Source organism: Denticeps clupeoides, chromosome 4, assembly GCF_900700375.1.
Source record: "Denticeps clupeoides chromosome 4, fDenClu1.1, whole genome shotgun sequence".
In the NCBI taxonomy this organism is placed as follows: domain Eukaryota; kingdom Metazoa; phylum Chordata; class Actinopteri; order Clupeiformes; family Denticipitidae; genus Denticeps; species Denticeps clupeoides.
The window spans coordinates 13,998,165-14,013,844 of record NC_041710.1 but is presented as its reverse complement, the minus strand read 5'-3'; the positions used below and the strand labels follow the sequence as shown (position 1 = coordinate 14,013,844).

General features: G+C 43.8%; 1 protein-coding gene across 3 annotated transcripts in view; it reads left to right on the top strand.

Annotated features, from left to right (window-relative positions):
- Nucleotides 1-15,130, top strand: part of spsb4a (splA/ryanodine receptor domain and SOCS box containing 4a) — a 53,310-nt gene extending 38,180 nt beyond the window's left edge. For 2 of the 3 annotated variants that reach the window (XM_028976935.1, XM_028976936.1), the window contains one exon: nucleotides 14,067-15,130. In XM_028976935.1, coding sequence (XP_028832768.1) covers nucleotides 14,067-14,194 — 128 coding nt within the window. In that variant the 3' untranslated portion in view covers nucleotides 14,195-15,130. Of the gene's footprint in view, nucleotides 1-5,373; nucleotides 5,411-14,066 lie in introns of those variants that run through there. The other variant, XR_003749540.1, reaches the window with a different exon arrangement.
- The last annotated feature ends 550 nt before the right edge of the window (nucleotides 15,131-15,680 follow it).

Genomic DNA, 15,680 nt, shown 5'->3' with positions numbered 1-15,680 from the left:
CTTGTCCATGACAACTAAGAAGATCTGGCACACGAGTTGCGTTTCTCGTGTGCATATATGTCCTGAAATTTGTGAGGTATTTCAGGCCGTGAGCCTCAAGCCACATCCTTCAATAAATAATCAGCCATAAAGCTGCTGTAAACTTTATAGCGGATTTAGTAGAGGATTTTAAGTGTTGTAGGTTCAGATCAGAATGAAATGTTATCAACAGTAATAAAAGATCTTTTGGAGAAACATGTGCGGTTATGATGGTATTTCATAGACTTGAGACTTATTAAAACAAGTGTTTTTGATAAAAAGTATTGAAAAATTGGAACTTCTTGTAGTCAGTAATTAAACATTAATGTGGCCAAATATATATATATATATAGATATATATACACACACACACACACACACACACACACACACACACACACACACACACACACACACACACACACACACACACACACACACACACACACACAGGAAGTGGCCCCGTAATCAGAAGGTTGCCGGTTCGAATCCCAATCTGCCAAGGTTCCACTGAGGACACACACTGCTCCCCGGGCGCCTGTCATGGCTTCTCACTGCTCACCAAGGGTGATGGGTTAAATGCAGAGGACACAATTCACTGTGTGCGCCGTGTGCTTTGCTACTGTTTATCACAATCACTTGTATGACAATCACTTCACTTTCACTTCACTTTACTTTATTTGTGGAATGAGCTATTTAAAAAAAGAAAAGTAAAACAGTGATAAATCTGTTCATTTCTCTTGAGGGTTTTTAGTTGAGTGTGACTGTGCTGAACACTGTCTGTGTGAATCTAGTCAATACTGATCTTTCACTGTGACTCATACCAGCCACAACCACTCAGGCCAGCTCGGGACTGCATCTCTTATTTGATAACACATTATGTAAGGCATGAATAAAACATCTCAAGCGACATCCACGTCCACCCATTAACATCAGCGGTGGCCATGAAAACACATGGTCTGGGATAGATCCCTCATTTATTCTAATTTGTTGAAAGCCAAGTTCAAATGTTTTTATTAAGAGCAGCTTGCTTGTAAAGTGGCAGTGTAGTGCTCTGTACAGTATGTTGTGTGTGTTCCTTATCATATTTGGTGTCCTTTGAGCCGAGTTGATGCCAGTAGGCAGTAGAAAAAATTGAAATTAGGACGCCGCAAATAAACTGAATGACCTTTCACCCTGTAGTGATGACACTGCAGCACTGACTCGCGAAGAACCGCTTTGTGAGCAGGGCGGGGGGCAACTGGCAGCGGATTGGCCGTGTGTTTATCTCATAGCGCCACTTTGTGCGTTTAGCCATGGAGCTTGCGCATGTGGTTCAGCGTGGGTGTGGTAGATGTGTGGGGTGGTCCTGCCTTTCTTTTACTTATCTGCTGCTCACAGTCCGCTGTCTGGGGCTGCCTGAGAACGTGTGAGTAAGTAGTGGGACCATTGAGAACTTTCAGACGCCACACATACACCACCTAATCCAATGTGGGCGCTTCGATGGGCGTTGGCCTGCGGGGTGTGGACTCATCTTTAAAACATACCATTTCCTGTGTGTTTTCCGTCCCTAAGGACTCAAATTAGATTAATTTGGACAATCACCTTCCCACCCTTCCTGTCACCACAGACCACCTCACACATGCAGGAATTTGAAAGGGGTGTGTGGGGAATTGTCTGGTTTACCACCAGGCCTGTGGGAGGGATTACTTGCTCGAAAGAGAATTGAAGAATCTGCTCCTGAAACCAGATGTGAAAGAGAGAGAGAAAATGAAAACGTTGAAAAGCTTCAGCTGGACAGAGACGTGAGCAGAGCGGAGATGTTGTGATTGGAAATGACGAGAATGGACAGTGGGACGAATGGAGTTATCTGCAGGCCCGCTCTGGGAGTGTAGTGAGAGTCGGTGGTAACCCACGGTGTTTTGGTGTCATGGCACGGATCTTTGAATATGATCTGAGTGTCTGCTTTCTCCTTCAAAGCTGTGTGTGTTTGCGTGTCAAGATATAGGACATTTCTTCTCCAGTCTATCTGCTCCCTAGGTTCACTTTTCTAAATCATCTTTTGATGTTCTTCTCTGCTGCTGAGATGTTTCCAGAATATCCATATCCATCTTCAGCATGATGAACAATTCTCTTTCTACAGTTTACACACACTCATCTCACACACACGTTTCACATACAGAAGATTAGGATTATTTTACTTCTGTCAGTGACTACATAAGAAGTGACCTTAAATTCCTTTCATTTTGCAGCCTAATTGTGTTCTTCTATCAAAACCATTCTGTGTGTGTGTGTGTGTGTGTGTGTGTGAGAGAGTGAGAGAGAGAGAGAGAGAGGACGCACACATCTTTGCTTTTTTTTGCTATTTTTATCAGACGTGGAGACAGCAGCGCAGCTGTTAATTGCAGACCCTGGCCAGTGTAAATGGCCTCTCATTAGTGTCTGTTTGAGGCCTTTCTGCAGGGAATAAGTGAGAGTCTGAAAGAATGTCTTGCCTTCAACACATGCCGGCCCACACATTTATTACTCCAGACACTGATTCAGCGCTGACCTCACATCTTTACTACACTAATGAAAGAGATCAGAGCAAAAATGTTTACTGTGTGGAGATGTGTATGTCAGTTGCCCTGTGTGTGTGTGTGCGTCTGCATCTTGCTGCACCCCGCGCTTAGTCCTTATTGACGGTTCAAAAATAGTGCCCTTAAAATAAGTCTTCGGGCTTGCAGAATTAATTTCACCCCACAAACAAAAAAGGACCGGGTGGTTACAGATGGCCAGCAAGCAAGCAGTACTGTTTACTATGTACGCACTAAAAATCATCCAATAAACAAGAGCCGTCCATCCGTCTCTGTTCAAAGTATTGATGATATTAAGCCCAGTGTTAATACAGTGATGTCCACATCAATTGGGAATCTAAAAGGCTTCCAACCAAAGCTCACAAAAGCTTATTGTCATAATGTTGTAATCATGAAATGTATTTATTTAGCGACGTTTTCTGCAAAGTAATTAAGGTTTGGCAAGACTGAGGAAAGAAAGGCGCATGTGTGCGTGCGTCGTGCATTGTAGCAGATTTACCGACGATGTGCTCTGAATTGCCCTTGGCTAAAGTGGCAGTGAGTACGTAACATTTACCCTCAACTCTCCAAAGCATGAATAAAACATTACAGCTGAGCGCAGTTTTCAGGGGGGAAAGGGGTGAAAACCCACACCAGTGCAGTGTCAGTCATGACTGCTTCCGATGCTGGCTCATTACACAGTCGGGCTGAAGCACTGTCGGTCAATAAACCCTTCAAAGATGCCACTTTTAACACGTTTAAGTAATGCTCCTTATCGGCCGTGAACCTCCCTGAGATTCCAGGCGTTCCGAAATACAGTGGCCCCTCAGAAGCAAGGTAGGAGAAGAATTAAATGAGCGTTTTCCTGTCAGGCAGCATCCCCCTGGGCTGAGTCAGTGCTCTTTTGATCTGGTCATTTATTGATGAAGCTGCCTTTCAGCCGGACGTTGTGATGCTCTCCCTGCAGTCTGGTCAGGCATTAGCATCAGAAGATCACGGAGACCCAAGTGACCTCCTATTTAGTCTTTTTGCTTGACAGTTTTGGACTGTATGTGTAATTAGCGTAATATTAGTTAAAGTGTCAATATGTTGACACTTTTCAGTAGGGACATAAAAGTCCCTGGAAGTCAGGAGGCTTCAGTCGCTTTAGATGTTGTGCTCTCTGTCTATTTCCTGCTCTTGCCTTTCTGCTCAGCTGGAGAACCTGGATTGAGGGCAGTGTCAGTTTGGGAGAATGGTACAAAATGAGTGACAGCAGTCTCCAGTGCAGTCACTGGGGGCTCAGCTGTCACCGATAAGCCTTACGGTTATCCGTGCCTGTACTTTTGCACTTCACTGTTAATCACTGTTATCTCACAAGCCGCATTGTAGTCGGTGGAAGGCCTAGCGTGGTGAGGAAGCGGACCTGTAATCAGAAGGTTGCCGGTTCCAATCTCGAGCTGCCAAGGTGCCACTGAGCAAAGTACCGTCCCCACACGCCCGACATGGCAGAGGACACATTTCGTTGTGTGCACCGTGTGCTGCACTGCAGTGTTTCACAATGACAACCATTTTACTTTAACACAATTTATCGAGTTACTTTAAAATCAAAGAATGAGCATTTTGCGAGACTAATTAGGCTAGCTGTGGACCTCTTCCTGTGTCTTTGGCTACTGTTCTGTTCAAAATGATACGCTCAAGGCAAGAAATAAAAAGTTCTAAGAATATTTGGTGCTGAACTAACTGATGTATTGATGTCTTTTTTTTTTTCTAAAACATTTACATTTACAGCATTTAACAGATGATCTTCTCCAGTAGTTACAGGGACAGTCCCCCTGGAGCAACTCAGAATTAAGTGTCTTGCTCAAGGCAACAATTGTAGTAAGTGGGGTTTGCGGTGCTGCCCACCATCTATATCATATTTATTGTCCTGGACGCACATCCATCAAGTTGAGAAAGCATTTCTGCAAACAGAAGTCAAAGGTCCTGTGAAATCTCAGTGATCTTCTAGAGGTACGATCCATCACAGAACTTTCACGATGGCCAGTGCTCGCCGCTGACTCCTCACCGCTGGTATACACATTCGCGAGGAATGCCATCATCCTCGTATATACTGTGTACATGTGTGTATATACACAGCCCCGATCAGCACTGAGCTCCGGGCTCGGCTCCCTGCTGGACTCGTGTTTTGGGGTGAGCGCTAATCCCTGTCTGAGAATGCGCCCCATGGATGTACACGCAGACTGCAACCCTCAGGTAGTCTCACGGGAGTTGCGCTGCGCCGCTCTGTGCCAGCAGGGTGAGATCATGTCCCCTGCGCCCGGCCATTGCTCAGTCCTGACAGTAAGTGTCAGCCGCACAATCTGTCATGGGATGAGCTTGATTTAATGCGCTGCTGCAGTGTAATGTCACTGTCGCAGTGCCACACACTTAGCATGGGCCCTTTCATTACTCACATTTAACCCCACACTTTTGTCCTTAGTTACCTAATGGTTGACCGTACAACAAGTATGAACCCCTCTACATTTATGCCATTTTTCAGACGCTCTTCTCCAGAGCGACTTGTAATCAGTAGTTACAGGGACAGTCCCCCTAGAGACACTCAGGGTTAAGTGTCTTGTTCAGGGACAACAATGTTAGTATGTTGTGATTTTGGATGATAGGCGAGTGTGTTAGTCACTTGGCTACTCCCATCATGGTCTTTATATTATACATTAATATCAGTGCATTAATGTTGTTCCGGGGTTCCGTCAGTCTGTCTGTTCTAGTCTGTTCAATGAGCTGTTCCAGCACCCCATCCATATAACACTGCATTCTGCATCCATCTTTTTTTTTAAATCAGTGAGTCAGCAGAGAAGCTGCTTCTCCCACTTAGCGACATCGACCTGCTCCACTCAGTCACATTCCCAGACTCGGTGAGTCACGTTGCCGAGCCGCATGGCTTCCAGCATCGCATCTACCCTGGTTCGCTGGGTAGAACAAAGGGAGAACAACAAAAAAAAAACAAATCACAGTGGCCAGTTTTCAGATTAAATCCTGTAATCAGGGTCTCTGAGGGGTGGTGCGGGCGTGTGTATGTGTGTATGATTGAATTCCATTCACTTTTCCCTTTCCGCAGTACAGAGCTCCAGGAGGGCAATTTACCGCAACTCATATAGGTGAGTTATGGCCGAGGGCCCCGGCTGTCCAGCCATCCTCCTCCATCACCTGCTGCTACCCAGGGCCGCCGGCCCCCAGGGCCGAACCTACCCCCACCTGCAGGCTTTTTTCTATTATCCCAGATTTATTATCTGGGAATTAAATAGGCATCTTTACGGCCAGCCGACCTGGTGTGATATTACGGCTAAACGGCGAGATGTTCCGATGAGAGTTTGTCCTGGAGGTAGGATGTCAGGGAGACCAGAGGGCATTGTTATTTTGGGCCCGGCCGGCGTTGATGCGGTCGGCGCTCTGGTTATCGGTTTCCCCTGCCATCCCTGTGATTCGTCTCGTCGTCTGTCTGGACAGCAGGCGTAAGTGAGTGGGCCGACGCCTGTCTGTTTTTCTCTCGGCGAAGGCGGCATGTTGCTATGGTTATGTCTTAATCATCTCCTAAAATCGGTGGGAAAACATGGGCTGCACGGAGGGAGGAGTTGAAAAGGTCATTAGCGCCGCTCCGCTGTTTTCACGTCGGGAACGAGCAGACCTATCTGTAATTCCGAACATGGCTCCCACTCGCGCCTTCCTTCCTCCTTGCCTCCCCCTCTTCCCCTCCATTTCTTGCTCCATTGGCACACCAGCTCACAGGCACATTAGTTCTTGGCCAGTATGTGTATGAACACCGAAGCCCCCACCTCCAGGAATCTCTCCATTAGGGAGTGTCACGTTCCTAAGTGTAGGGGTCTAAGAAACGCGACAAGGGTGTGGAGAGGAGGACGTCCACTGTTATATACACACACAACCAAACAAAGCATACAAACAGTGCTTTTATTTACAGTGAGCTAACAGGTACAGTAAAACAGCGGACTCAGCACAGCTAACCAACATTTACATTTACAGTATTTATCAGACGCCCTTATCCAGAGCGACTTACAATCAGTAGTTACAGGGACAGTCCCCCCTGGAGCAACTTAGGGTTAAGTGTCTTGCTCAGGGACACAATGGTAGTAAGGGGGATTTGAACCTGGGTCTTCTGGTTCATAGGCGAGTGTGTTACCCACTAGGCTACTACCACCCTACCAACACACACAACCAAAATGCAAAGTTAACAAGAAGGGCACATAAAGCTAACAAGCTAACACAGGCTAACAACAAAGTGTCTATCACACAAAGCAACAAGACACACGAATGAGATGCAAAACGGAGCTCCTTGCAGATCTCTGTGGACCCTGGGGACCTCCCAAAAGAGTAAGGGCCTAGCAGACCCTGGGGACCTGCCGAACACCATCCGAAGTCTCTATATAGGTGGTGACCAATAGGCAGATGGTAGGTGGAGCTGGTAGGCTTCAACTCCTCCCACGAAGTCAACCTAAAAGAGACAGGACCCAAAAACGTCCAGGGACATAACAGGAGGGACATTAATTTAATCTGCAGCCAGTTTGACACCCCTCCGTCATCTTGATGACGGATCACAATGCTTGTTCCTTCGCTCCTGCTGCGTCCCACGTGGTTCCTCGTGGACAGTGAATTTTGAGGTGACCCTTTCTGTTTCCCGTTTCCATACCAGTCCCGATAATGACCAGACTGTCTGTGTAGGGAGCTTCTTCAGGTCAGCCCGCTCCGTATGGTCTCTCGGAGAGCAAGCCTTTTACAAAGTTGTTCATTATTCAAATCTACTGGAGTCAAATGCACTTATCTGCTGGTCCTCGTGCTTCGTTCCGATACGTATATTTTATTATTCCTGTTGCCGTGTTCAATATTCTGCTGAAATGTCCTGTAATAAATCCCCTGTTTTATTTCCTCCCATATCATCTGCTAATACGCCAGGCGCCATTTCAGCCATGAGGAACAGGTGTCTGATGTTTGAGGGTCACTTTGCTCTGTCTTGTTATTTTAGATTATTTATTTATTTCCAGCTTGCAAAAGTCTGGAATTTAAGGAGACAAGGTCTAGTCTGTTTTTTTTCTTCTTGTGTGTTTCTCTCTTAATCACACCCTTAGGGGAAAGAATGTGTGTATGTGTGTATGTGTGTGTGTGTGTGTGTGTGTCAAGTAAAGAAATTTTATCTCATAGGAGAATGTTGCAGCCAAGGCCCCTTGAGCCGCTTGTCACACATTTATTACTGAAGGGTTTTCTGATGGATATAAATTCTTACATTTCATTTGAAGTGGTACGCGTTCAAAGTCATGGCCATATAAACTGACCTCTCCGTATGGGCTACATATTGATAATTCAGTACCACACACGTGTGTGTTAGGGATGATTATGTTTGTCGAACCTGTCCTTTACTTAGTGCTTCCCTCACCTTCTTCTTTCAGGTTTGAGTAAAATTGATGAGGGCGGGGTCTTCACATCAAGGTTACAGAGACGCACACACACACACACACACACACACACACGTCAGTACACACCAACACACGTCAGTGCGATGTTAGCCAAATGATGATGCATTTGACAGTTAAATCAGATTCCCCTACAGCTGCAAATTACAGCCTCGGCCTGCATTGAAGCAGTGACAGCACCCTGTTGCATAATATCATTTAATATGTCATTTCATCCATTTAAGTGTGCTGCATGAGAGTCACCTCTGCGCAGGGTGCGTTGTGTGAATGAACCGATTTCATTGCCGCTATGCCCGACTTGGCACAATGCATAATTTATGACCGGGAAAAGACAAACATCGGCGCTTCTCTCACCAGTGGCCTTGAACAGAATCGTGGGCGTTGTGCCTCAACAGAAGTTGCATTAGTGAGAGCAGGACTACGGCTGCCACCTCGGGCTGCCTGCACACGGCTGTCCCTTCCATAATAAATTACCTACCGCGCTCACATCAGACGGAAGCATTAACACTGTTTCAAGATCCATTTTTGTAATAGCTTATCACCATATAAATCGCAGAGATAATCAATAACGTTTAAGAAGGCGGAGAGCCACTGTGGCAAAAACAGCAATTGTGCTTCTGTTTCCATCAATTCTATGGCATGAAGGAAATGTGTAATAGCATTGTTCGATTTTACAGTTCCTTTGTCTGAGCTTTAACAGCTGTGCCCTCAACCATATGCCCACTATATATAGAACATTTAGGTCTTTTAACCCTAATATCAGATGGTGAATTTTCAGATCACAGAGAATGTAGGGGCAGTGGTGGCCTAGTGGTTAAGGAAACGGCCCCGTAATCAGAAGGTTGCCGGTTCGAATCTGTCAAGTGGCCACTGAGGTGCCACTGAGCACTAGTGGGTTAAATGCAGAGGACAAATTTCACTGTGTGCTGTGCTGCTGTGTATCACATGTGACAATCAGTTTACTTTCACACCTTAATGTAGCATTTTAGGCGTGTTTTTGTCAGTGTTTGTATTGTGCATGTTCACATGATTTATTGCTTGGCGCTCGTCACTTAGGTACATATGTTTTCAAACCGAGATCCCCCACCTCTGGTAGCACTGGTAAAGGCCACTCCCTCACTCCACCACCCATGAAAAGCAGGCTGTGCTTTTCATTGAATTTCGCACACACTCCAATAGGGTATTAATGATCATCGCAATGCTTCTGAAATCCACACCACGTCCCACCGAAGAGTGCGCTTACCACCATTGCGCAGCGGCCAGCATCCGATTCGCTGTTGGGATAATGGATTAGTGCGTCTGCCCATTTAAAGGTTCATTGCTGCGGAGGCATTCGTTCGGTTAGCGGAGTGCACGGCGAGCTTCTGATGCCTGCTTCAGATGGCCGGTGGAGGGCTTTTACCCTGAGTGTCATTACTGAGGCCTGCAGCTCAGGTTCCTCGGATGGCAGCACTAGACAAGACCTCGATGTCAATTACAAACTATGCAAATATCTTGAAACAGCTTGCCTTTGTAGCTTTCCCTGAAGCAAAACCAGACATGTGAAGTGGTGCCTGCCTGAGGGGAGATGTTTTAAATAAGATGGAAACATAATCTCCAAAACCTTTCATAAGCCCAGTCTAAGCCTTTACCAATGCCTGCCCGGGTTTGCAGAAGTTTTCATTCTTCTGGGTTATAGATTAAAGTTCTGGTTGGTTTTAAAGACACTTACAGAACATTCACAGAAACAGAATAAAATATAATAAAATTGGAAATATTAATACCTGAGATCATGGTACCCATGATTTATGTATATGCTGGGTAGATTATCCCAAAACATTTGAACAAATCTACATGTGCTGGATATCACAGAGTGACTCACCACAATATAATATCACTATGACATAGACTTTGCAATACTCAGTACTCATACACTATACATCAACGCTTTTTTTTGAGTAAAAAATATCTACTATCAACTCAAGAATGTATTTTAACATTGCTGCTTTAGTTCCTGCATGTTTATTTATTTATTTATTTATATACCCAAATAATATTAAATCATGAGTAGTATGAAATGTGTTAAAGTTGTATTAAACTTCTAATGTTATTTATTAATACTAGACACAAGTCTAAATATAATGTATAATTATAGTCAAGCCTTCAATCACAATCAGTTTATTTAGCTGGGTAATTGGAGCTGTGCCTATTCAATACAGGTCTGGGATCAATGACTGATTGTAGTGGTCCCTGGATCTGTAGTGCCCTGGGTAAACTCGCTGTGTTTGCTGAGAACCAACCGTTCAGTACGGCCTGGAGTAGTAAGGCATGATTTAAAGTGTGTGTGTGTGTGTGTGTGTGTGTGTGTGTGTGTGTGTGTGTGTGTGTGTGTGTGTGTGTGTGTGTGTGTGTGTGTGTGAGAGAGAGATTCCGGCAGAGCTAAATATAGTCCCGCTAAAGACGGCCTTGTTGTATAGGCATTAGACTTTAAGTAATTCCTGCATTAACCTGTACTTGCAATGATTCAGTGCCTTTGTACTACCTCAGCTGTTTTACACTGTGTGTGTGTGTGTGTGTGTGTGTGTGTGTGTGTGTGTGTGTGTGTGTGTGTGTGTGTGTGTGTGCAGGCGCTACTCCCACATTTGCCTCTGTTTGCAGTCAGGTCTCCATGAAATGTAATTTATAGCAACATAATCATTTGGAGGTGTTCCTCAAGAGATGCATCAGCAGTTAGGAAATGGTCTAAATTATACCTTTGCAATATGGAGTAAGACTCATTAAAAAGCAATTGATGCATGTGTGGCCATGAGAGATGGAGTGAGACAGAGAAAGTGTGTTTTTAGAGGGGTTTTATTACATAGATTCAGTATACATTTTATATAGAGATTAATTTCTCATTGTGCAAGCATGAACAGAAGAAGCATAAGTGCAACCACAACATACTTCATGTTTTTACATTTTAAAATGATCTAATTTATAACATAGGCTGAGGTAGTGGTGTGCAACACACATATATGTTTATAATCAAGTATTCTCATGTAGTTGTGTCTGCGTGAACCTCAGTCTGTTACAGTAATACAGATTTCTGGAGCAACACACACATCCATTCAACATCCTTGCTGCATCGCTGCTGTTCAGAAACTTGCTGTCTCTCGTAACCTTTGACATTGTAAACCATCCTGTGAAATCGACAAGAGCTCAGCAGAAACGCACACTGCAGCTCACTGTACTTCAGCACAATAACTTCATCGTTTAGGCCAAAAAAAAAAAAAACACCAGCTCAGGACATCAGGAATCAGTGAGTTTATTCAGCACTTCCCAGAATGATCATGCTGCATTTAAGTAGGAGGGGCCTGGGTGGGACAATCGATCTGCTGCTTCCCAGTGGGTAATTGGATTGGATCATGTCTCCTGTAGGAGGGAAATGGAGAAAAACATCACTCTTCTCGTGGAAAGCTGGGCCGTGTGCAGACAATGATTGCAGGGCTATGTTTGTGTAGGGGTGTGAGGGGTGGTGTATGTGTGGTATGTACACCACTATAAATATGTTACACATAAGCACATGCACACAAATAAAAAATATGTGTGTGCCTCAACTTTTACTCAGGTATTCAAATAAACAGTGAGAGAATGTGTTGAGCAATGTGTTTAATCTGATTAATTGATTTAATTTTTTCCAGTGATCAGCAATAAATGTTTTTAGACAGAAATATACATGTAGAACTCTGTTATTCACTGCCATATATGGAAACACCGCTAGATGGAGCTGCTTTAAACAGAGGTTCAGCCTACATGACTTTCAAGTTGTCCGATCACTGTACAGATTTCGCACCAAAAATTCCTATCCAATCTAACCTTGCGTCCAGACAGAAATGGCATTCCAGGCGACCCAGAACAGTTATTTACTAAAACAGGTTCCAGAAGAAATTGTTCTTTTCCGTGTAACCATGTGGAAAAGAGGGGCTTTTTTTTTTTTTTTTTGTGTGTGAAAACGCTGACTTATCAGCACAGCCTCCAACCTGACCTATAACCCCAAATGTGTCATACATACAGCATTGGCAGATAACATGTTTGGGGTTGTGCTGCAGCTATGGTTGCAGGGATTAACCGGTTTGACAATTACCCGTGGTGTGAAACGTTGCGGTAAATCCCAACATTCCAAAAAAAAATAAATAATAATAATAATAATCTGGAACCGAATACATAGAATAGCACCACCTGCATGGACAAAGTGAATCACACACAGAACACTTGAAGCGCATCATGTCAGAAGGACAATGAGAGACAACCAACACCGCGATAATCCCACCTAGGAAACACTTTTCTGTGGCTTCGGACTGCGCATGCATGTGCAACGGTTAGGGTTAGGCCGTACCATGGTGGCTTTCGGAGTATGCATGTGCATACATGCACAGTCCAAATCGGGTTAACGGTCCAAATCGGGTAGCAACAATGTCTCCTGTGTGGGAATATTTTGGATCCCCAAAAGCTCAATGTCGCGCAACCAATAGAATCAGTTCCCAGAGATCTACAACAAAACATTATTGTCTTTTACGCTGAGAACTGTGGTGAGCGATATGGCAATATTCTCTCCCCTCATCGTTCAAGGCTGAGTTTAGAAAATGTGGACATGCTCACCTTTTGCACTTAAACGTGAACTGATTTGTTAACTGTTAAACCTCTAATGTAGACAGGTTTAACATTTCCATGTTTTATTAAATTGTTACTGCATTTAAGTTAAGGATTTTGGCTGCAACAAATGAGCTTTGCTACCTATAGATGTGTACATCGATTACCTTTAATTACACATTTTATTTTTCAAATTTTCTGAAAAGCTGCAGTAAATAGCTTACGTTTTTATTTGAGGGCGTCTTTCTAAAACCCAAGGTCACCTTACAGAGTAAAACAGGTCAGGAGGATAGTGGAAAACCCCCAGATTGTACTCCAATGGGGAGTACATTGTGGGAACACCTCAACAGCATAAGCACATAGACTTTACACAACATATAAAGCTGTTGTTAACAGCTGTGAAATCAATTCACATAAAATAATCGATGTAATCGTGCAATCGGGATTATTTCTTTGACAATAATCATACCACCAACATTTCTAATCGTTGCAACTCTGGCTGCAGCAGCTGCAGAGCCTCATGAAACACCTAGAAGTCCTCTACAGTAGACATTTATAATGAAAAGCTGGAGAACAACGATGTGTTACGACTGTTTAAGACACCATGGAGGAGAACTTGAAACAAGGAGAGCATTCTGGGTGAGACCGGGGAGTTACAGCTCCACTTACAGGGTATTTAAAACCCCATTTTGGGCTTTTCTCTGTGTTTGTGGATTGTTTTTTAGAAAAGCGTTCTCATGTCGATGGAGCCTAAAAGTCCTATAGATTTTATACCCCCCCTTGTGGTCTGCGACCTTTTAACACATTGACTTTTCAGTACACCAACTGGAAACCCACCATAATGCCTAGAATGCTCTGCTGACATTGTGCTACCTCTGAGACTAAATTTAACCATTTTTATCATTACAAAATTTAGTTAATAGTAATATTCAGGATTATTTCTTTTCTTTCTGTTTTGTTAATCATTGTCTTTAAAAGTACTGTCTCTAAAGGGCTGTGCATTGTGGAAGATTCTTTTTTTTTTCCATCTCCAACATTTATCCCTGTACAGCTCTCCATGACATTACATGACTTTGTTCTGTTTAATATGTCATTTGTGGGGTGTGTATGCTGTAGATTCACTCTTTATTCATTAGGGAGGTATATGAGTTATAATGAAAAGATGAGGCACAATCTTTCACCTTTTCACCATCATTTTCTCTTCAATGGTTCTCAACTGTCTGGCAAATAATCATAAATCTATTTTAGAGTTGTCTGCTGTCACAGGGGTGAAACAGAGTGAATCTATGCTCAGTTGAACCTAAAATCTATTAGATTTTTTTTTTTTTTAGATTAGTTTCTTGTCTGTTCTGTTTAAATAAATGTGACTGATTATCTCTCTCTCTCTCTCTCTCTCTCTCTCTCTCTCTCTCTCTCTCTCTCTCTCTCTGTCTGTGTCTCGCTACAGCGGAGCCACTGCCTCTAATGGACTTGTGTCGGCGCGCTGCAAGGCTGGCATTGGGTCGTGAGCGGCTACAGGAAATCGAGACGTTGCCTCTTCCCCAATCTCTCAAGAATTACCTCCAGTATCAGTGAGCCGGACCGTGCTCAGTACGATCAGACAACAGGCAGGCCAGCCCCATGTGATATGTTTACATTAAGGGCCTTGGTAGTTTGCTGACGGGATGCTCGAGTTCAACTGTTTTTACCTATTCTGGTTTTATGATTTCACTCTCACTTCCTCTGTTTTGCTCTCATTGTCTTTCTTTTAATCATTACTGGAGGCTGGGATGGTGGGATGTTGCCCCAGTTGATGTCACGGGGTGGGGTTCAGGGACATTCACGAGCTCAGAAAGCACACTAATCCCGGGTTGCCTTGTAAAAGCCCTTGCGCCATGCTGAACTCTAATCCTGGGGTGGAAAAAAACAGAGCTGTCCTGCAGTTCCTTACTCCACCACAAGAGGCACAAGAGTCTGGTTTCCTCAGCCTCTAGAGTAGAGCAGGAAACATGCAATGCCACCTTGATCAGGAAGCCCAGTGTACCATGGGTATGAAGTGTTTCAGGGTTCTGAGGGTTGACTGGACATGCCAGCCTATGCTATAGATATGCATGGGAGCTGAAGAGGGCCCCACAATACACATTCACATAGCTCTTTTTCAAAGATTTGAGTCACTTTTTTATCCTTCAGTTTCTGCCCTCGAATTGATTTTTGGAGTGTTTATTTTTCTTCCTGATGATCATGATGACCATATTAATGCTGTTGATATTATGTTTATTTATCAGGAGGTAGTCCGTTTTTAGATGCTGAGACCTTGCAGGCCAACCCTGCATTGTAATGGCAAATCACATTTTTTTCTGAGGCTTTTTTAACAGGATGCTGCTTTTATTATTATTATTATTATTATTATTATTATTATTATTATTATTATTGACTGCCTGAAGGCATGGCTTTGATAGCCAGGCAGTGGAATGTATAGACTGAGCTGCCCTCAGCATATTTGAAATGTGAATAAAAGCCAAGTGAATGAACTATACTTTTGAATTGGGTCTAAAATTATTTGTGTCTAAATGTAAACGAAGACAAACATTTTTGTTGATTACATATCTCATATTTTGGGCATCAAAGCAGCAAACATGTTTCAAAACCTTTGTCTTTTGTAAACTGTCACAAATGCACTTGTTGCTTCTGTCTCATTTTAATTTGCATTTCACAAAGCTGCTTGAAAAGTGTGCTCACACATAACGTGAAGTGAAAGTGATTGTCACATGTGATACACGCAGCACAGTAAATGTGCTCTCTGCTTTCATCCTCTCCCATTAGTGAGCAATGGGCAGCCATGAAAGATGCCTGCTTTTTTGCACAGATATGGCAATTTATTCACCAATTTACTAATTGTACATCCTTTTGGGCTGGTGAGAGGCTGTCCAGGAGGTGGCGGATGCTTTAGTCCCGGTCTTGGAGGAGATCCCTCAGTAGACCATCCACTCACATGAGAATTGTTGCCTTCCTACGACCTCCTCCATGTCTCCTGACGTACTGGCCTGTCTCCTGGTAGCGCCTCCATGCTCTGGACACGACA